At 38.2% G+C, this 22507-nt stretch overlaps 2 protein-coding genes across 2 annotated transcripts in view; both read right to left on the reverse strand.

Moving 5' to 3' along the window:
* Positions 1-2949: 2949 nt before the first annotated feature.
* On the reverse strand, positions 2950-6492 carry LOC132122814 (roundabout homolog 3-like). Its single transcript, XM_059533241.1, has 6 exons — positions 6261-6492; positions 5613-5749; positions 5393-5506; positions 5153-5302; positions 3928-4067; positions 2950-3543 (listed from the first exon to the last, which is right to left on the reverse strand). The coding sequence occupies exons 2-6, from the start codon at positions 5653-5655 to the stop codon at positions 3532-3534; spliced, it is 459 nt and encodes a 152-aa protein (XP_059389224.1). The 5' UTR covers positions 5656-5749; positions 6261-6492; the 3' UTR covers positions 2950-3531.
* Positions 6493-7544: 1052 nt separating this feature from the next.
* The window catches only part of LOC132122815 (roundabout homolog 2-like), a 53995-nt gene continuing 39032 nt past the window's right edge, over positions 7545-22507 (reverse strand). Inside the window, exons 9-21 of the mRNA XM_059533242.1 lie at positions 22114-22319; positions 20445-20526; positions 20110-20278; positions 15735-15901; positions 15532-15650; positions 14608-14824; positions 14364-14482; positions 14102-14273; positions 10936-11151; positions 10789-10831; positions 8636-8775; positions 8284-8553; positions 7545-8113 (exon numbers count right to left, since the gene is read on the reverse strand). Coding sequence (XP_059389225.1) covers positions 8004-8113; positions 8284-8553; positions 8636-8775; positions 10789-10831; positions 10936-11151; positions 14102-14273; positions 14364-14482; positions 14608-14824; positions 15532-15650; positions 15735-15901; positions 20110-20278; positions 20445-20526; positions 22114-22319 — 2030 coding nt within the window. The 3' untranslated portion in view covers positions 7545-8003. The remainder of the gene's footprint in view (positions 8114-8283; positions 8554-8635; positions 8776-10788; positions 10832-10935; positions 11152-14101; positions 14274-14363; positions 14483-14607; positions 14825-15531; positions 15651-15734; positions 15902-20109; positions 20279-20444; positions 20527-22113; positions 22320-22507) is intronic.

The following is a 22507-nucleotide window of genomic DNA, read 5'->3' on the forward strand; positions in this document are numbered from 1 at the left end:
AAAATACGCAAGTAGTGCTAATAAGGAATAAAGCCTCAATTTTACAAGACTTCTGAAATATGCCTGTTGAAAAATGACTTCAACCAGCCTGGATTGATTATCTGCTCTCCCAGCCTGATCAAGATGGGATGTTTTTCCTCAACCTCTCTATTTCACGATCATGGCTATCACGGCTATTCATGAGAACAGACATTGAGGTCTGGAGTGTGACACTTGTTGCTGTGTCCATCTGGTTTGAACTCGCTCAACTCTGATCTTGACCAGTCGTGTGCATGCCATAAACCGTCAGTCTACCACTAGTTGAAGACATATTCTCATGTTTCTTATTTTTAATCGCTCCTCCACATCGTTAGGAGTTTTTGGAGCTGTTTTCAAAGTTATTTACTCTGGTTAATAGTAATAATAATGAAAAAAATTACTGTGAAAAACACTCCCGGTATATATTTGAATTAACTGAAACCATTTCTCCTCCGGTTAATACAGTACATCTACGTTTTACAGATAATATTTTAATAACTTATTTTGTTTTTAGTACAATAGATAATAGAAATAATATTATTAGCACATTTTCCCATACTTACAAATGAAATAATGTGTTCTGTCAGTCATTTCTCCTTATTAGACAATGATCCAGCACAGGCCTTGCTGTAGCTCAGTTAATCCACATTAATTGAAACGGGAAGTCGGAACAGTTAGAGCCAACCAGCCTCTCTCTGGTTCAGTTTGTCAGTGTAGATTGAAAATTACAATATAAAACCTTAATCCACTGCACTCATAAACAGTGCGGATGAAGTAAAGTACAGAGACCCTCCGATGAAAATGTAAGTACTCTTTATATATATATATATATATATATATATATATATATATTACATTTGATTAAAAGTACAAAAGTGCTTGCTTCCTACTTTTTATCACAACTTTAATTGGAAGCAAGAGCTGAAAAAAGCAGTCTAACATAACTGTATTATGAATTGTCATCGTAAAGTGAAGCGAGAACCCTGCCTTAAATTTGTTTGTCCATTTTACTTGGATGCATGTCAATTTAAAATAAAAGATGTGTTGCTACTTCCAACTTTAAGAGCTGAAACTAGTTTAACAGTGACATGCTTCTTTACTGGACTATGAAAAAAAAAATTAATCAATATTAAATCAATTTTACAACAAAGGACTCCATTTAAAGCCTCCTCCTATAATAGCTATATATAGCTATTACAGCTATATAGTACTCCATGGACTGCCTTCATCAATCCTGAGTGCTGCATTAATGGAGCTTCACTCCCTACCAGTCAATGCAGAGGTTTTAAACGTCTGCCGTCCCAAAGAACCAACTGGGATGTGCTTTGAGAAATCATCACAAAATCTGTTTTAACACGCATGACTCTATATGAAATGGGTGTGAGGACAGGATGATGCACTCACTGACCCATACTTAACTGAAGCACCCAGCACTACCCACAAATATCTCAGCAACAGCCCGTCCACACTAGCATACATTTTCAAATGTTCCTTTCTCGTTTAAATCCAGAGGGGCCCACAGTGTTTTAAACAATCCACATGTGAGTTAATTAAGCCTGTGCTTGTTTCCTTACTGTGTGTGATTTCAAATGTGTCTAGAAGGCACGAGGTGAGTGGGGTCAGCTTCAGAAGCATCTCGAGAGAAGAAGGTCTCATGTGGGACACGCTCGCATTCCCCTTTGGTTCACATGGCTTGACTTGAACCTCCGTACTTTAACTAGGCCATAGTTAATATGCTAAAACAGACTGGTGTATTCATTAAACAATTCTATTTCAGTGCTTGTTTCTAAGCGACTGAAAATTCACATTTCTGCTTTGGACAGCTGTGTTGAAGCTTTTGCGTGGATGCTGTTTACACGCATATATGTTTCATCCTTAAAGCTATATTTTGGCAACTGCACCACCAAAATAACAGTCTTTCAGGGTTTAAATTAATTCTTCGGCAGTAAAGCCATTTCAGGGAGTAAATCAAATTTATGAAGAGAGGAATTCAGTCAGTGGCTTGTAAAAATTTGCATCTAAAACAAAGATGTAGGCATTTGTAATGGTAACTTGTAATAGATGGTCAGCTGAGGCTCTCTGCATTGGGTAGATTCAGTGACTTGTTCAGAAAGATTAGCTGCATTTGGAACAGCATCTACAACGACTGAATGACTCGCTCATGAAAACAGTCACGTTTATGAATAAATCAGTGCTTTTGAAGAAAATTGGTTGAAAGAAAGATACATGACTCACTCAAAAGAGTTGCTTATCGCCACCTACTGGCGAATGGATAACTTAAAATACATCCATTGAAAAGTGAAGTGACATGACATTCAGCCAAGTATGGTGACCCATACTCAGAATTAATGCGCTGCATTTAACCCATCCAAAGTGCACACACACACTGTGAACATACAACTGGAGCAGTGCCCGGGGAGCAGTTGGGGGTTTGGTGCCTTGCTCAGGGGCACCTCAGTCAAGGTATTGCCTTCCCAAGACTCAAACCCACAACCTTAGGGTTAGAAGTCATACTCTCTAACCACTAGGCCACGACTTCCCCATTGCATGGTTACTTCACTTTTAAACCAATCAGCTTTATATTGGTAAAAGCAGCAAACTCACATGGTTAAAACTTTAACAGACCGATATGAAATGGCAAATTTTCGCTGGCAAAATAAAATAATTTCAAAATGCAATAAAATCACTGTGAGATTCACAATTACTAGGATTCCTGTTGAATTTTGGTTTCCTTGTGTTTCTCACAGAGTTTGTGCTGTGCAAACGTGGTTTGTGACCACATTTTAATACACAGACCGACAATCTTTCATGAAAACTCAAACATGGACACTAATGAGAATTATGTTACATTTTGATGAATTCTGAACCCAAGTGCACAATTATTGACAAAATAATATACAAAGAAATCCATATCAGTAACAATACTGTAAAACAAGTCTTAGAACATGAGTTTTATTGTGTTTTTTATGCAACCTGAACATGTAAAACTGCAAATAATTGATGCATTATTGGAAAACAGTCTGACATGGTGTGAATCACTCTCCAGGAAAAAAGAAAACGCTTTAGATGAGTACAGAATAGTCCTAGTTTTTACAACAACAAACATTTGGTATTCTATAGGCTTACTAGTGTATCATTGGATGGTTTGTTCACATAGACTGTGCCTGATAATATCGGTTATATTTTTCACAAAAATGTTGAAACACCTTTTTATTACATGTAGACATTGAGGCATACATGTACTGTATGCGCCATATACATTCAAATTCTTTTAACATTTGATATTCTTTTAAAACTAATAAATAAGAATAAAATAGCACGCCTTTTTCCTGACACAAAAACATTGTAAAAAATATATACATACAGAGGTAGGACAAAAATGGATCATAAAAAAAAAACCTTCTAAAAAAATGATGAACAAAAAAACAGGTGAAGGACCAGAGCGCAGAGGCATATACACTGCATGGCGTATGTTGCATGTAGAGTGGTGAACAACAGGACAACTTTCTCTCCTCATATCATGTTCTGCAAATAAACAAGACCAAAATGACATAAATCATCATTTTGTTGCCAAGCAATCTAGTTCTGGCTCATAAAAGCTGTAACATGCAGTAATATTCTACCTAGCTCTAACCAACAAACATAATTAGTTGTATTTTTAATATTCATTGGAATATTAATACCATGGAGACCACATAAGACAACACAGTTCTTTAAAAAAGTGGAAATGCAATCATTTGCCTGATTCATTTAGTGAGCTTCCAGCTCTGTACGCGGAGTATCCTGGAGCTCATCGATTGCTAATTTACTGCAGTGCTCCAAGGCCCCACACGTGGCGAGTGACTAATGAACTTATTCAGACCATGTGTGACCAGACAAGATACACAGTCCCACACAAACTCATCTAACCTCATTTCTCCTCCTTCCTGCCCTCAAGGAACGCGAGGCTGTGGAGGAGTGAGAGGCAGAGCTTCTGGAGAGGGAAGAGTGGCTGGACATCTGACCGCTGCACAGCAGGTTTGCTTTGAAATACTGGATTAAATCTTCATCTGTGCAGTGAAACAGTCAAAACGGTTAAATATAGAGTGAGAACCAAACATGCAACACAGAACTATATACTTTTACATTTTATAAAGAATATGAGATGCTGTCTGCCTGTGCGTGGTTCTGTGGGTTATCCTGTTGGTGGTTGCCAGGGAGTTTCTACACCGTTCTTTTAAGCGATTCTTACTAGGAAGTTTAGGTGCAGATTTTTTTGTTGATATCAGTCATAACAACATTTTATGAAGAAGATGTGAGTGGTGTTTGCCTGTGCAAAACTTACATTTATGATACTAGTGTGTTAGAACGGGTGATGCTGTAGATGGTTAAAGTGTTCAATATCGCCAACGTCAAGACAACCCAAAGATGTTCATTTGCACGTTCTCTAAATGTTTAGATTTGTATTTATATAAATGTCAAGATCCATATTTATATTTAACATTTATTTAAAACATTAACAATTGATTTGTATATTTAAAACTTAAAAACTGCATAAAACCGACCATATTTTTTGCAACCTGTTTAATAAAAAAAATTGCCCCCCATATTTTACCACACTGATATGTAGTTATATTTATGTATTTTATTTATATTTTATATTTACTATTAGATTTAACATCTGTTTAAATTTTATGTTCAACATTTATATTTAAGCTTTATAATGTAATATATATTTATAATATAAGATATATTTTAGGTATTGTCTTCTTGACACACAAAAACTTACACCCATAAATTGACATATTTAGCAGTTATTTAGTTACGTTTTAGATATACATGTAAACTTTCTATTTATTTTTTATATTTAGGATTTAACATTTGCATTTTGATTTAACATTTAGGTTTAAATAGTTCATTTAGATCACACATTTAGATTTAGATTTCATAATATATATACAACCACTGTTTTATACAAATACATTTTTACAATTAATATTTACATAATGCTGGCCATTTTTAGGAGTTTTACCATTTTTTATTTTAAAAATGACATGCCATATCTTATTGCATTGCTAAGTAATTGCTGATGTGTTTTGCGGCTGATTTTAGTAGCAATAGTGATACTTGCAATCACTTCTAGCTGAAGTCTGACCTTCCGTGCTCCACTGTGCAGCTGCTCTGCGGTCTGATCTTCTCTCTCTGTGCTGTGGGGGCATCCTGGTCCCTCCTTTGTCCAGTGTGTCTGTCAGGTGCTTGAGTGGGTCCTCCGATACTGGAGGGGGCTCAGGTGAAGGAGGCAGGTCTGCAGAAACACACAAATCAAAAGTGTGAATGATCATCTATACACTCCATTTTTAGCTGCTTTAATTACTCCAATCAATAATTTATTAACCATGTGGGTTCTTACTCCCTGGGTTCAACACTTCACGTCTCGCAAGGACATCCTTTTGAGATTTCTTCTTAGGCCTGGGCTTCTGAATTAAAGACGTGAACGATGCATATTCTTCTGATAGCAGTGCAGATTAAAGTAAACAAAGATTATGTACTCCATACATAATCATCAGCAATGTAATAAAAACAGTAGGTTCTTTTTGCAGCGGTGAAGGGCCTACTTGTGCCTGTGTTGTTGGAGAATAGTTCCTCCATTTCAGCCATGGCTCTCCAAGGACCGCTGTGGTTGGGTACGCTGCCATTAAGAGACGCTGTCTTGGTTGACAGCTTCGGGTTGGAAAGAGCAAACTGTGTATTCCTGTTGAATAAACACATGAACGATCAAGTTTTTCCATAGTTTTTTCTTTAATGCCATGTCAGATTCTAAAGCTACTGTCATGGCAAGAACAAAGTAAAATCAGTTTTAATAAATAAAAATTATATGAAAAGATATTATATAAATAGCAATATATACATACATACATATATATATATATATACACACACACACACACACAACATTAACTTTATGTATGTATTTATTTATGCTGAGCTGTTAAATCAAACATGGTTGGTTGACTTGAATATCAACAAAAAATTACAGTTTGTTCTGCATAAAATGCTGTCATATCACTTCAGAAGATACGTATATATAGTCCATAAGTCATCTGGGCAACATTTATGATACGTTTGGGGTGCATTTTTTTTCTGGGATGCAGTCAGGAAACTCTTCAGTTCTTCAATTCACATGATGTGTTCCACAGAAATGACATGAAGGTGACCTATTCCTTTAACACCAAGTCTTGGTGTGTGTGTGTAAGTGTTTTTACCGTGGCAGCAGGTCTGGATGGTGCAGCTCCTCGCTGGGGGATGGTGTGAGAGTTGCTGTGGACTGCAGGCTGTAGGTCGTGGCTCTGTTGGTTCCCTCTCCTCTCAAAGGCAGAGTGGCTGCATCCTCCAGACCCTCAATCAGATAAGATCGCTCGGGCAGAGGAGGACACCACTCTTCATCCTCCTCAGGGCTATAGAGACGTGAACAGACTAGATTCCAGTTAAACCTATAATCTCAATACACTACTAAAACACAAACCAGGTTTAAAACAAAGCTGGAACAACAACAACAACCAAAAAGAAAAAAAAAACTTTATACAAAGCACAGAAATTACGGTAACACATATCAGAAGACTCTGGACCGCTGACGCATCTAGCAGCATTTTCATTACACGATAAAAGACTGCGGTAAATATAACCAGACTGATGTCCTTTGAAAAAAGTAAAAAAAGAAAAAAGAATCCAATGTGGGTTCAGAAGACAGCATTATAAAAATCATGTTTCAAAGCAGTTTCATCCATGGAGGGTGATGATAAAAATATGATGTGAAAGAATGAAAGCATTGAGGACAAAGGTTGATATGTGTGGTTCCGCTTCATTCCAACCCGTGGCTATTCTTACAGGTTCATGCTGAGAAGCCACGTCTGGTGACCTGCCTCTCGGCCCTGTCTCAAACAGCCAGGATGGCTCGGCTCTAAGCTAACATCATTAGCCCCTGTCACTTTGAGCTGAAACATCAAACACGTTTAGATAAGACCTCAATTTATCGCCCAGACTACATTTTACCATGTTGCACAGGTTTCATATTGAGTCACTATTCTGTGAAGGAGAATTATATCCGGAAGTGACAGATCTAAAAAGAAAAAAAGACCGATGACAGCTTCTGAAAAGCACATTTATAAGTTTATGAAATCTTCTTGAAATAGGCTGACAGACTCTTAACAAAAAGTAACATGGCATTACCACAGTTTTTGGACTTATACCATGGTCATGTCATTGATTTTGAACATGTACCATCATATTAACATGGGTTTTTGAAAAAACACCATAGTCTTCTGACATGGTACCATGGTTATTTGACATTTACCATTGTATTAACATGATATTTTAACATGGTACCATGGTCCATGGACATTTACATTACATTAACAACATTAGGATGTTTTTTTTAATTGTATCACAATTTATGGACATTCCTGTGGTATTACAATATTTTTTAAAATAAGTACTATGTTCTTTTGACATTGTACCATGGTAATACCATGCGTTTTTTAAATTATACCACAGTTTTTAGGCATGCAGCATGGTATTACAATAGTTTTATGATCCAGCACAATGGTTTTGGACATGCACTATGGTAATACCATGATTTTTAAATACAGTATAATGTTTTTGACATTTTGACATGGTACCAAGAGCTTGGACTGTGGTATTATAATGGCTTTTTGAGCCAAGTACCATGGTGATTTGACATGGTACCATGGTTTGTGGACATTCACCATAGTATTATGACATTTTATACTCTACCACTGTTTTTGGACATGCACAATGGTTTTACAATGATTTTCTGATATGGTACCATGGTTTTGGACATGCAACATTATAATACAGTGTTTTTTTCGGATATTAACCATTTCAGTGTATTTCATTGACATGCTACCATGGCTTTTTGCACATTTACCATAAACTACCTCGCTTATCTGGACATATAACAATGTCCTGCTGTAGTATGGCGATGGTTATTACCTGTGTATTTTTTCTGTGTTTTGAAGCTCCTTGTTTTGTGCTGAATGAAGGGACAGCACGTCAGGCCAAGTGGGTGAAGAAATTTGTCCTAGAGACTTCTGTTTGGCTGTAAAACAGCAAGAAACAGTCAAAAGGCCGAACTCAAGTCCATCTGCATAACACCGATATTAGCACTTTTTGCAGCACTTGTTGATCCAAACTGTCTGCATAATTCCTGCCTAATTCCAAAAGGACAAATCCCTTAACCCTCATGATTGAAATCAATGTAACTACTACCATTTTCGCCTCTTGGATACTGAAGTTTTGCATATTCTGCTCCACTGTGGCTGGACTGAAGGCTCCACTGGTCCAGGTCCTGCTCCGTGTTGTAGAGGTCAGTTTTGGAGAGGACTGGCATGCTGGTGTACGGGTCTGGACCCTGAGAGTACAGGCTGCACACATCATGCCCATCTGCATCAGCTGGGTTAATGGTACAGTATATGGCGCCTTCGTTAGCGGCCGGGCTGTACTTTCCATTCTGGTTCAGATAATTCGATAATCCTGAAGCTGTGAAAACATATTAATGAGTTATAGGAGATATGATTTGTAAGTGTGATAGTACCATAATGTAGGGGAACAGAGATATTACTGTTGTTGTATTGATCCTTGGAATCAAGTCTGCCTGCACAGCAGTTGACCAAATCTTTTCCATTTCGAGAGAAGTTGCTAGTAGGCCACGAGTCAGCCAGCCAAGGGTAGTTACCCAAGTGTGACTCCAACAAACATGGTCTGTTAAGAAAATTAAATAATTTAAATTAAACTATTAAAAATAAAACATTTTACATTTATAAAAATGACTTATTTTTTAATAATAATAATTATGAATATTAAATATTAATTTAAATAATTTACATTTTCTTATATATATATATATATATATATATTGTGACGAGCCTCCTCGGAGGAATCAGCATCACCCTGGCAATCAACGCAGAACACCTGCACGTCCTCACCGCCGGCTGATCGGTCACAGCTGCTCCCCATCAGCCTGCGCACTTTTAAGCAGCACACGCTGCACTCACAAGACGGTCTCAAGCCGAATGAAACGCTGGTCTAATCCTTCTCTCGTTTCTCCTCAGAAAGCAGCGAGTGACCGACAGACCACTCACCTTGGAGCACGTCTGGACACCCACTTTCGCTTTGGGTTTGCACCGAAGAGCACAGGAACGCACGGGAAGCACCAGCCATCACGAAGCGTCTCACTTCACTTCACCAGGCACTTTGCACCTTGAATAAATCCACCCTCCGGGGCTTTACATTCACGAAACCTTGTCGAGTGATTCTTCACCCCGTGACAATATATATATACACATTATTATATTTATAATATAGTACAATATTATTATTATTATTTTAATAATCATTTTAATATTAGTTTTATTAACTTTTCTCTGACAGCTTTCCATGTTCTCTCTATATAAATCTGTAATGATAAAGACTCCATAATCATCGGGAAGAAGGAAGCGGGAACCGGCGGACAATCAACATGAAACTTTAATTACAAAAATAAACACAAAACAGAATGAAAATGAAACCAAAACCTAAAATAACGCCCAGGCCTGGTCCTCTCTCGTCCTTCACTGTTTTCTTGCTGATTTCCCAATCACTGCCGGCCTCACTCCTTGTTCCCACGTCCCTCGGCCCCGCCCCACTCGCCACATACCCCCATCGCCCCTCGCAGGCCGGGGGGTACCCTCGAGACTGCGCTCTACTCCCCCAGAGGGGAGAGAGGAAAAAAAAAATTCCGGTTCCCAGACGCACTGCTGCTCGGCCCTCCACCAACTGGGCGATCTCCTCCGCGGTGCCTGGCGGTGGCACTGGACGGCCCTCGGCGGACGGCTCGAGACTCCTCCGCCGCCCGGTGGACAGCGACGGTTCCTCCGGTTTTGGGCAGCCAGCAGGAGTCCCCCGTTCCCTGCTCCTCCCCGTTCAGGCGGACGGCAGCAGGCTCCGGCTCTCTGGCGAACGGCGCCGACTCCTCCGCTCCCTCACGGAAGGCAGCTGTCCCTCCAGATCGCGGGCGGTCGGAAGCGAGCTCGCCCGTCATCGGCAACTCGCTCCAGTCCACCGCCTCGAGCGTCCATGGCGGCACACTCCTCGCCAGCTCTATGGCACCGCGGATTCACCACAGCGGCGAGGGATCTTCAGCAGCGCGTCCCTCCTTCTCCCGGGCTTCGGCACCACTGTAATGATAAAGACTCCATAATCATTGGGAAGAAGGAGGCGGGAACCGGCGGACAATCAACATGAAACTTTAATTGCAAAAATAAACACAAAAAAGCGCATCAGCCCCTCACGGACGACTGATGCGCACAAAATGAAACCAAAACCTAAAATAACGCCCAGGCCTGGTCCTCTCTCGTCCTTCACTGTCGTCGCTCCAGTTTTATATCCTTCCATCTCCTACGTGGGACTCGAGACCGGCGGTGGGTCGCAGGTGTTGCTGATTTCCCAATCACTGCCGGCCTCACTCCTTGTTCCCACGTCACTCGGCCCCGCCCCACTCGCCACAAAATCCCATATAGATTTTTTTTATGCTTTTGAAATAAGTCTCACCAAAGTTGAATGTACTGTATACGATCAAAAACACAGTAAAAACAGTAATTTTTACAATTTAAAATATCTGTTTTTAAAATTTCATTTATTCTTCAGTGTTACAAGATTCTTGGGAAATCATTCTGATATGACACTTTTGAACGGTATTATATGCTGGGCAAATTTAAATTCTCCCTTGATACAGACCTTCCATTTATAAGATCCGAGCCATCACCATGAGAGAGTGAAACTACAGAAAAAATATGAGAAAGAAATTATCCCAAAAGCTCCTTTGAGAACATGATTTGGAGGCACACACTGTTAGTTTCGTGCTATTATGGTACAGAAGGTTACCTGCGGGCGTATATGCAAAGGAAGTAGTATAGTGTCCAAGTTCTTTCCTCCTTCTGTGTCTGCAGTAGATCCAGGTGCTGAAACCCATTAGAACTATCCAGGATGAGACACCAATCCCGGCGATGAAAGCTGGCTGACGGACCACCCCTGTGATCTGCTCGGATAGGCTGACAGTGTCATCCTTCACCACTGACAAGGACTGATCTATTGCTATTTCTGATAAAAGATATAAGGAGGAAATGGAAAAAGTTAATAAAAGCGATTATGTGAAAACCAAAAAGAGACAGAAGAGTAAATGCTTCTTGTCTTATACAGGAAACATTTATCAAAATGTATTTCCCCCATCATCTATCTTTAACTGACACAACAGCATGAAAATCCATAACATTTTCGATTCCTTAACATAAAATATAAGTAAAAGTTGAGAGAAGAATCTGTCAGGAGGGATAAATGTCACCATCAGAGGTGTGTGGTAAATATTTTTTTATAAACCTGCTGGAAAAAATCCAGCTTAAACTGGCAGCTGTATAAAATATGATAGCAGGATTAATAGTTGGCCTAGCTGGAACTTTAGCTGGACAAGCTGGTCGCTTGTTCAGTCTGGCCCTTAGCTGGTCAACACTAGTTAATAGCTGGATCAATCATTGAGCTTTGGATTGTTCAAGCAGGTTATTAGCTAGGCAAAAAGGTTATTAGCAGATATAAACTGTTTATTAGTTGGCCCAAGCCAGTAGGTGTGTAACGGTACATGTATTCGTACCGGACCGTTTCGGTACAGGGCTTTCGGTATGGTGCACGTGTGCACCGTATGACTGAATGCAATATTTTGTGTGCGGAATATTGGTACATTTTTGTGTTTCCACATGAACATATTAAGTGTTCGAGTGTGAACATCACTACAACTAGGAAAAAAAGCGACCGTGATTCAAATGCAGCTCCCGTCGGCATTTAAACAGACCTTTGCTCTTAAATCCGTACCAATGCAGGTTTTCAGCTTGTCCAATCTAGCCATTAGCGGGCCAAGATGGTTATTAGCTGGGAAAAAAACACCCATTAGCTGGACAGGCTGGTCCAAGAAGACTAATTTGTTGTTCAATCTGGCTATTATCTGGCCAAGATAGTTATTACAGTAGTTGGTCCAAACTACTTATTAGCTGGATCAAGTGAAAATGGTTAGTGGCTTGTCCAAGCAGGTAATAAGCTAGCCAAAATGGTTATTAGGAAGTCTAAACTGGTTAATATTTGGATTAGACCAGTCATCAGCTGGCCAAGCTGGTCAAAGGGTCATTAAATGATCCAAGCAAGTTTCTAGCTGGTCACAGCTGTTTTTAGCTAGCTTCATCTCTTCATTATCTAGTCAAGATGGTTATTAGCTGGTCCCACCTGGTTGTAAGCTGGGTCAAGCTTATAAATAGCTGGTGATGATGGCCATTAGCTTGTCCAAACAGGTTATTAGCAGTCTAAACTGGTTATAACTGGGATCCAGCTAGTCATTAGCTGGCCAAAACTGGTTACCGACTGGTCATTGCTGTTTTTAACTGGTTCTATCTGGCTGTTAGATGGCCAAGATTGTTATTAACCAGTTTAAGATGGTTATAAGTTGGATCAAGGATGTCAATTGCTGGCGAAGATGGTTATTAGCAGTTCTTAAGTGGTTATTAGTTGGATCATGGCAGTCATTAGCTGCCCAAAACAGTTATTGACCACAGCTGGTTTTAAGCTGGCTCAATCTGGCTATGGTGGTCATTAGCTGCTCGAAGCTGGATATTAGTTAAACCAAGCCACTCGTTAGCTGGCCAAGCTGGTCATTAGATAGCCAGCTATCTTAAGCTATTATGACCACCTGGTAACTGGTTTGTTGACCAGCTTAGACCAGTGTTAATTAAGTAAACAAAGACAAAAAATATTTGTAAAAATGTTTTTCTGTGACGAAGATGAGACGTTGATGAGCTAAAACTAATATCTGATGAAAAAAACTATGACGAAATACAAGACGGGACTATAACGTTATTTCAGGACTACCGGACATTCAAAATACATCCTATATGCTACTGTCTTGTCCTTTAAAATGTGCGTCCCTGTTATTGGATTACAATCGGATAAGGGGCGTTGACATATCTAGTCTCAGTATGCCAGCCGCAGTGGATGGATAGACTACCAAAACACGAGCTAGTGATCTGAAACAATGGCCTCTGCACCTGAAGGGGTAGGGATAAGGTGACCAGATGTCCCACTTTTTCCCGGGAGTCACAATTTGCTGTCGATTAAGTTAAAGTTAGTGAAAGCGGGATTGGTGGAATCGCACTGATAGAAGTCCACTCTCTCTCTCGCGCACGCTCCACTTCTTCACATATACAGCATGTGATCAGTTCTCAGTCTTTTGACCACATGTCACATGTCTCAGACCACATGTCTTTTGTATAGAATATCTCACGTAAATACAGTTTATGGATAAAATGAACGTGAACAGGAGGGTGAAAACTGAACGTGTGTCAGTATTTCATGCCTTCTGTCTTAAAGGGACAGCATTCCTACCTATCCGTGTTATTATAATGTTAACCAACAAAAGATGTTAAATAAATATTTTAAGTAAACCTAATGTATGCGAAAAAATTATTTAATTTGTATCTCTTTCGTATTTGCTTTATTCTGCTTTTTCAAAAAAATTATGAATTTTATTTATTAAATATATTATACATGAACAACTATAATGTTTATGAGTTGCTCCCTTTTCACTACTGTTATGGGGATAGTTCACCCAAAAATGAAAATTGTCATTGTTTATTTAAGTTTTTCCAAATTCAATCCTCAATTAAATTTTATCATAAGCTTAATTGATTAGGTCTAAAGAGAGAAGAATTAATGACTATTTTTGTTTGAAAACAGAAAAATAACTACCAAAATAAATGTTGGTAACTTCAGCATGACTAAAAGTAATGACTAAAAAGCAATGACTTTCCGTCAACTAAAACTATATAAGACTCATATGACTAAAATGTGATTTAAGACTATAATGCATTTTCGTCTCAAGATAAAGACTAAGACTAAATAAAAAATCCCTTTTAAAATGAACACTGGCTTAGTCCAGCTAGAAACCAGCTACCATATTACAAAAAACAGCTACTAGTTTAAGATGTTCCTGGGTGGAAATGATGGCAGTACTCACTCAGGGAGATGAACACAGGTTGGCTATGAGCGCCCACTCCTGCACTTGTGACAGCTGCAACCTGCACGCTATACATTGACTCGGGCAACAGCCCGCCCAACATCACCCACAGCATATCCCCATCCACGCTCCTGTTGATCATCTGCTGAGACTCGTTTCCTACACACCACACCTGAACGACACACACACAGACTTCAGCCATTACCATTTTACCTAGCCGTCACTGAGAGGCTCTCTACATTAATAAATTCCCTGGCCTCACCCTGTATTCTAGTATGAGCTCCTCTGGCACATCAGGGGGAGGAGGCTGCCAGGACACTCGCACGATTGAACTGTTACTTAACTGCACCACGCTGACTCCCTGAGGAGGGCCACTCAGCACTAAAAGCAGAAATATGATGGGCAAATGTCAAAACATTAACATTCCAGCAAAAGTTTGAGGGTAAAATGAAAGTCATGTGAACTAAAAGCTAAAGACTCGAGTTGAATATCAAAACAAGTCTTGCCTTCATCAGGAATGCGAACCACAGCTATTTCACTGTCAATCCCCTGAAACTCATTGTAATACGGTCTCATTTTGAACTCGTATTCTTTTCCTCTGTGTAGCTCTGTTAGAACAGCAGTGTGTAGGGGACCTGCTTTTACGTCCTGGATCATCCACGTGCCCCCCACAGGCCTGTAGGACAGCCTGTAGCCTTCAATAAACCGAGGGTGCTGGTCAAGCTGTATTAATATCAACACATACATAAGGTATTATGAGTTTCAGATTTTGTGAATGGCCATTCTTATGTAATTTGTTACTGATGGTTGAAATTATAAATTTATTCTATTAATGACTTTTAATATGATGTAATTTATTTCTGTGATGGCAAAGCTTTTCAGCAGTCCAGTCTTCAGTGTCACATAGTCCTTCAGAAATCCTTCTAATATGCTGATTTGATAATTATATGTGACCCTGGACCACAAAACCAGTCTTAAGTCGCTGGGGTATATTTGTAGCAATAGCCAAAAATACATTGTATGGGTCAAAATGTTTGATTTTTCTTTTATGCCAAAAATCATTTGGATATTACATAAAATCATTTGGATATAAAGTAAAGATCATGTTCCATGAAGGTATTTTGTAAATCTCCCACTGTAAATAAATCTAAATAAAATTTTTGATTAGTGATAAGAACTTCATTTGGACAATTTTAAAGGCGATTTTCTACAAATTCTTTGCACCCTCAGATTCCAGATTTTCAAATAGTTGTATCTCTGCCAAACATTGTCATATCCTAACAAATTATGCATAATATTATGCATAATACCTAATGGTTTTGTGGTCCAGAGTCACATGTATAATTATTTACTTATTTCTCATCATTTATGGACCGTTTCATTCAAAATGCATGTCTACACATATACAGTACATCAAATCATATACTCACAGTCCATGTGATTTGAACGCTTGTAGGGTTCAAGACTTTGGGTGTCTGCAGACGAACCTTGAACCCTCCTAATTCCATCTGCACATGTGCTTGGTCTTTTCCCTGACCTTCTGGACCATCTGAAAATGTACACACACATTATGCAGATGTGTACAAACCATAAAAACAGCCATCACACATGCTACACCAGAAACTACACTCACCTTGTGTTCGGACTGGCTCTGAGATGGGGCTGGGGTCACTCAGGCCAAAGGAGTTGACTGCTCGGATGATGAACAGGTAAACGGTGTTGGGGTAAAGTCCAGACACTGTATGCTTCTCCAGCCTCACGAGATCAGCTACAGTCTGCCATGTGCTTCCCACTGATTGACTAGAATAAGACACAGGAAATTAACTCTAAACTTATTCACAAAACACAAAATAAATGATGTTTAAAGCCAATGACTGTACATCAATTGAATTCTATATTAATGTCAGGTTGCTGCTTAGGCTGTTGAGCTATACAACTGTATTACATTATTAATAAATGTAAATATTTAACATTTATCTTTGCTACTGATGCCTTTTTATTAAAGAACTAAATCACCAGAAGCTGTGAATTGCAGTGCTTTGCGCCATGCCTAATTACATCCCTTAACCATCAGAAAAAATCAGTGTGATGCTCATCCATACACATGAAAAGACATTATTTGAATTATAACACGGTTCAATTATACAACAGAGGATACGCATTTGGAAAATCAAATAATTCTGGGAAGCTACTTTGAAACTGTTACTTAGCAATTCACAGTAAATGCTGGTCTTTTGATTTTTTTTTTTTTTTTTATCAAAGAATTGTGAAAAAAAGTTTCCATAACAAATATGAACTGTTTGCATCGAGTAATGATGCTGAAAATTCAGCTTTGCTGTCACTGGAATACATTACATGTAAAAATATACTGAAATACATTATTTTAAATTGTACAAATATTTAACAGTCTTACTGTTTAAATGCATTTTTGATTAAATAAATGCAGCCTTCCTGAGCATAAGAGGCTTATTTCATACACATTAAAACCTCATACAGACCCCTAACTTTATATATGATACACAAATCTGTTTTCAATGTTAGAACATTAACACATAGATACATACATTTATACTACACACTAAATATTAAAACTAAACAACACCCATATAGCATACTGAATAAGATTGATAAACAGCAGTAATTAACCAAGTAATAATTAATATATTAAAATAAATCATCTGACTCTCTAAATGAATCTGACTTCCCAACTCTATTTGAGCCTGTTTGTTTATTCGCTTTGCTTGCTCAGTTGTAAGGCTGTGCACATAATATAAACACCTGTTATTTTGCCATACTGCTACCTGAGAAAAAAACACCATGTTACTAGAAAACCTGCAGTTTTTCAAAAACAGCTGCACTATTGTCATGCAAATGAAAAATGTAGTTAACTTTGTAACAAGTTTGTTACTCCCCAACATACTCTAATTTCTTATGTGAAGCTTCACTAGCATGCTGAATTGGACACATTGACCTTTGTTAATGAGAAAAATAAGGAAGGAGCAGTGTGTGAAGGACAATAGAGAGGATCTGGCCTCGTCTTCATGCACCGTGAGCACATAAGGTCTGCCCAGTTGACTTCTCGGACTGTGCACACGACCGTGACCTCTCAACAGAGCGAGATGCACTATAAATCCAAGCGTCTTCTTAACAAGGTGTCAGAGCAGAGCTAAATAACGACTTGGCCTCTACTCTCGGCCTCCCTGCATCACCCTCCCTGCTGCTCTGCTGGCGGGACAATAATATAGCCTTCTGTTCATCTGACCTCCACAGAGCCCAGACGGACAAGTTCTGCTCAATTCCAACTCCAGCCCCAGGGAACATCCAGCCTGCAAGAGAGCAATGCTTCACTCTCACTTTACCATAAACTTCAATCCACTCTGGCACTTTAAATGACATCTCCAACAAAACTGGCACTATAATGAGAACTTCTGCCACTCGCTCTACCCATCAGGCCACTGGAGAGAGTGTAGAACCCCTTCCTTATATATTTCTTTTTAATATGGAGCAGTGTGGCAGACTTTAAATCCATGCAGGAACTGACTGAATGCATTTTCCAATATGAGATAAAGTGCAAACTTTGCAGTAGAGGAACATTCCAGGCTCAATACAAGTTAAGCTGTATCGACAGCATCTGTGACACGCTTTTGATTACCATAAAACTCGGCCTTCAGTTTGTAAACACAAGCACAAATCATATGTAATGCATACAGGGTTAGAAATTAAAAGTGGCTCAGGGAAAAATCCAACTGAATCTTAAAAGGTAGGAGATATATTCCATAACACGTTCCTCTGTTTTTCTTGTTTGTGACATCTGATATAGTTCTTAATATTTTATTCAAGGCCTAGTTATACACAATATGACAGAAAATATGAGTAAATATTAATTTTGTTTTATTGGTGACACCTTAATATTCAATTATAAAAGATATAAAAAGATGTCAGTGTGATTTTATATGGTTAGAAATAAACACAACCACATAAAGGTAAAAAAGAAATTGCCCCCGAAAATCAAATCCAGAAGGCCAATATTGCCTCTTAATGGAAAATTGGATTTCTGACACTGAAAGTGTGTATAGTAATGCATTACAAAAGAAGTATACAGGGCAATGCCCTGCACTGGAGTAAACCTTATAACTTTCTCATGATGTGCATAAAGATTCCAGAAAATGTTGTCTACACTGAGGAAAAACACACAGGAATTACATGTAAATTGTAAAAAAGTAGTGATACACATATTGTAATTTGTATGTTATATGTATTGTTTGTCTGTCTTCAGACAAAGAGAAGTGTGTAGAAAAAACTAAAATGCAACATAATACAACATAAACTAAACCTATAAAAAAGGTGTATGGTACCACATTTATGGATTTACACAGACAAATGACATGAGGGTGAAATATAAAAATTCCAATAAAAATACAAATTTTTGGCTAGATTTATGCTGTCTGCATTAACAGCCAAAATTATATAAAATGTTCCTAAGGATGCACAAGGGTTAATGATATATACACTTTACAATAAGGTCCATTAATTAAAATTAGTTAATGCATTAACTAACAATAAGAAAGACATTTGTTACAGTATCTGTTAATCTTTAATACAACTAGTGAATGAAAATACAACTGGTCATTGTTAGTTCATTTTACCTTAGGTCCATTAAATAATATTAACAAATACAACTTTTAATTTTATTTAGAGCTGGGCAGCGATTCAATTTTTTAAATATCACGATTAATCACATTATTGTCTGCGATTAATCAAAATTAATTGCATTGTTATGCACAAAACTAATAATGCATTCAAAAGTAGTGTATTGTGCACTTTTTTTTCATTTAAAAGTAGGCCTACTGCTATATGAACAAAAGTGTAATAACATTTGGTTTGCAAACACTTTAAACAAATAAAGTGATTTTTACAGCAGTGTTCCTTTTACATAGTACCAGTTAAAATTTATTGTAGCCTAAATCTCAACTTATGACATTAATGAAATTAAATTAAATATAAAACAAGCCATTTGTCACTGCCAGGACATTAACCTTTTTTATAGAAAAGATTATATAGTTTTTTATAGAAAAAACAATTTATAACAGGCAGCTTCCTATTAGAGACCTGCACGATCATGGGACCCATCGCAGCAGAATGCGGCACGGGACAACACTTGATAGGCGGGTAGAGACTCATTTGTGCAGGATGTGGGAGAATAATTAGTGTGTGCTCACACTAGGCAATCTTAACCCCCACAGCCTGGTTCGTTTGACTAATGTGATCGCTCCATTTATCAGTCCCTTGCTCGGTAGGAAGAGGTGGTCAAGAGCGCAGTTCAGTTATATATAGATCAGTGAGTGTGAGCGATAACCGTGCCAGTGTGCAGATCTTCTGATACATGCTGCATGATTACATTAATATTTCTAAGCTGCAAAAGCAATAGATCTGTAAAGCAATATATTGTGAGAGGGCTGTGTGTTACTGTGTGTTACTACTCCACTGTGTTGAGCGAGATAGCTTCACATGCTATCGGAAAATTCCTATTTCCAACTTTTAAAGTCATGATTAAGAGCTTTTTGCATTTTTTTCTTTTAAAAACAACAGTGGACCGTGGTTTGTGAATGCTGATGCTTAGCCTAAATAACTTGATCGGGAGCATCCCCTCCTGTGACCCATGATTTGTCTGTATGTGTATTCAGAGCCAGTGAGCAACGGACTTTCATAATAATAAAAAAACTGCGTTAACGCGCGATAAAATAATTCTCAAAATTAATCAATGCGATAATAACGCGTTAACTTGCCCAGCCTTAATTTTAATAATACATTAGTAAATGTTGAACTTAACATTAGATTAACTAAGATTAAAATATGCTTTAAATGAAAGTATTTTTCATTGTTAGTTCAAGTTAACTAAAGTAGTTAACTAATGTTAACAGATGGAAACTTGTTGTAAAGTGTTCCGAAGTATTTAATTGAAAGTTATTCAAACAATTGTAATTTGGAGTTAATGGAGTCATACAAACCTGAAAGCCTCGATGATGTAGGAAGTGACAGCAGCTCCGCCCTCATGTGGGTTGGGCTGCCAAGTGAGAGTGACACTGTTTGAGGTCAAATCTGTCACCACGGGCTTCTGAGGAGGACCAGGCAGCTGCAGGGACTGCGAGACCCGCGGGACGGAGGACGATCCAGTCGCTAAACACAAGAAACAGAGTCAAATGTGACTGCGTCAGGGGTGCATTCTTGTTCAAGGACATCTGACTGCAGATTGAGATCATCAGTACAATGTGTTTCTTGAAGTGTCAGCCTTTTCAAAGTCTTATACAGAGCTGTGTTACAGAGAAGAATGCTTGTATGTTACCTTTCACTGTCAGGGTCCCACTCCAACTCATCTCACCAGTGGAACTGGAGGCGACACAGGTGTATGTCCCTGAGTCTGTCTCCTAGCAACAGAGAAGACAAAATCATTTCCGAAAGATGACAAAGATAATTGCTTGCATGCAATGTTTCTGAAGTAGTTGTGTGCTTTTCTCTATCTCTCCAAATGATGCGGATCAAATGTATCGTTTCAGCCAGTCAGTCATTTCAATTTGTTTTCAGTTAGTTAGAGGTCGTGACTGTTAGAACTCCTCTAAGATCACTTTTGACATTCTCAACGGCTGTTTTATATTCTGCATACCGCAGTGCAATCTGTCAAATGTCTCAATTAAGATATACAGATCTTGTACCACAGATGGCATTGATAATGGAATGTTCTTGATATCTGAAGCAAATAAGCAATACAATATACACAGCTGCTTCTCTCAAGATACTTAAACTAATTCTTTTGAAAGTTATATCAGGGTCAAAATTCTGCATTTAAAAAACTGGTTCCCTTTGGGTATGAATTTAAATGGAACTGACCAGATGCTACTGGAATTTGGATTGTAATGGCAAAAAAAGAAATGTACAGAACTGCAGTTAACACATTCATATAACAGATTAATTGTAATAGTTCAACACAAGAATGTGTATGATAAAATATAACTATATTATTAATTTGAAGAAATTATTCTTATATACCATGATATACCATATTTCTGTACACTATACTGTAAGAACACATTCTTCATTTTTATTAATTAATAAAAATACATTGCAATGAATACAAAATAATTAGACATTTTTTTTATTATTATTATTATTATTTTTTTTTAATTTGGACTAAATTTGGACCATATTCTTGGAAATTAAGCACTGCTCCATTACAGTCCATAAAAATGTATCAAATAAAATGATTAACTAATACTGATAATATCAGAAAATGAGTATGTGTGTAAAAAAAAAATTAAAATAACATATAACGTAACATAACGTAATGTAATGTAACAATAATTGTTACTACATTTCAGGAATTGATTTCTGGCACATAACCTTGATTCGGATATGTTATGTTATGATATAAGATGTATGATAGGCTGCTTTAAGAGCTCCCTTGATTTATATTAGCAAATTAAATATTTCCGTCCTATATCTTTATTTGATAGGCTAATATATCTACTATGTCAAACACTATATCATGAAGTGACAGATTTGGCTGGTTGTTCAGATGCATTGCCCCTTTAATTCTTGAGCTATTTTTCCATTGAACCTTCTTGATGAATGAATGCCAAAATCAATTAAAACAAATCTTTCTCTTTTCTCCAAACTGGGAAGGCAACTGCAGATTAGTGTCACTTCCACTTTATCAGTGTAATTTTGTGTGCGTAATTACATTTGAGCTAAATGTACGCACAGCTTCTCTGAGTGATCAGATCTGTCGGTAATTGATTTATGAACATTACGTGGCTAAATGTGTTTTGCATGCGTTGATGAAAACCCTGCCTTGAGTAAGAAACGCTAAAGTGGACACCATTATTTCAGGTGTGTTTGAACATCTCAGTTAGTTTGAAATGTTTTCTCAGAGGCTCTCTATCCAGGGAGCTTTCGCTTTTCACAGCCCTAATCAAAGCAAACAGTTCACATCTTTGTCTGAAGCGTCTGTCAAATACCTTCAAGCTGCTGATGTGTAAAGTGCCGTTTTCCATTAGGCTTATGTGAATGTCATCACTCAGAATGCTTTCCCCGTCCTTCTCCCACCTGATGCTGGGGATTGGCCTGCCCATCACATGGCACTGCAGTAGGGCACTGGAGTCTAAAGTGAGCGTCTGGTTGGCTGGGCCCTGTCGGATAATTGGTGGGATGAGATCTGATGGGCCTGGAGGATAAACAGCAGAGTGTGTTTGTGAGCAGTGTGTTTGCATCTGTCTAACAGTGCTTCTGGCATCCAAAGATCAGCCCGACTTGCTTGTACGACTACAGAAGTGCAACTGGCAGTCAGATCTAATCACACTTTAGAACACAATGGCACAAATGATGACGATATTCTGGATTTGGGGTGATGGG

The sequence above is a fragment of the Carassius carassius genome, chromosome 41, assembly GCF_963082965.1.
Source record: "Carassius carassius chromosome 41, fCarCar2.1, whole genome shotgun sequence".
NCBI lineage: Eukaryota > Metazoa > Chordata > Actinopteri > Cypriniformes > Cyprinidae > Carassius > Carassius carassius.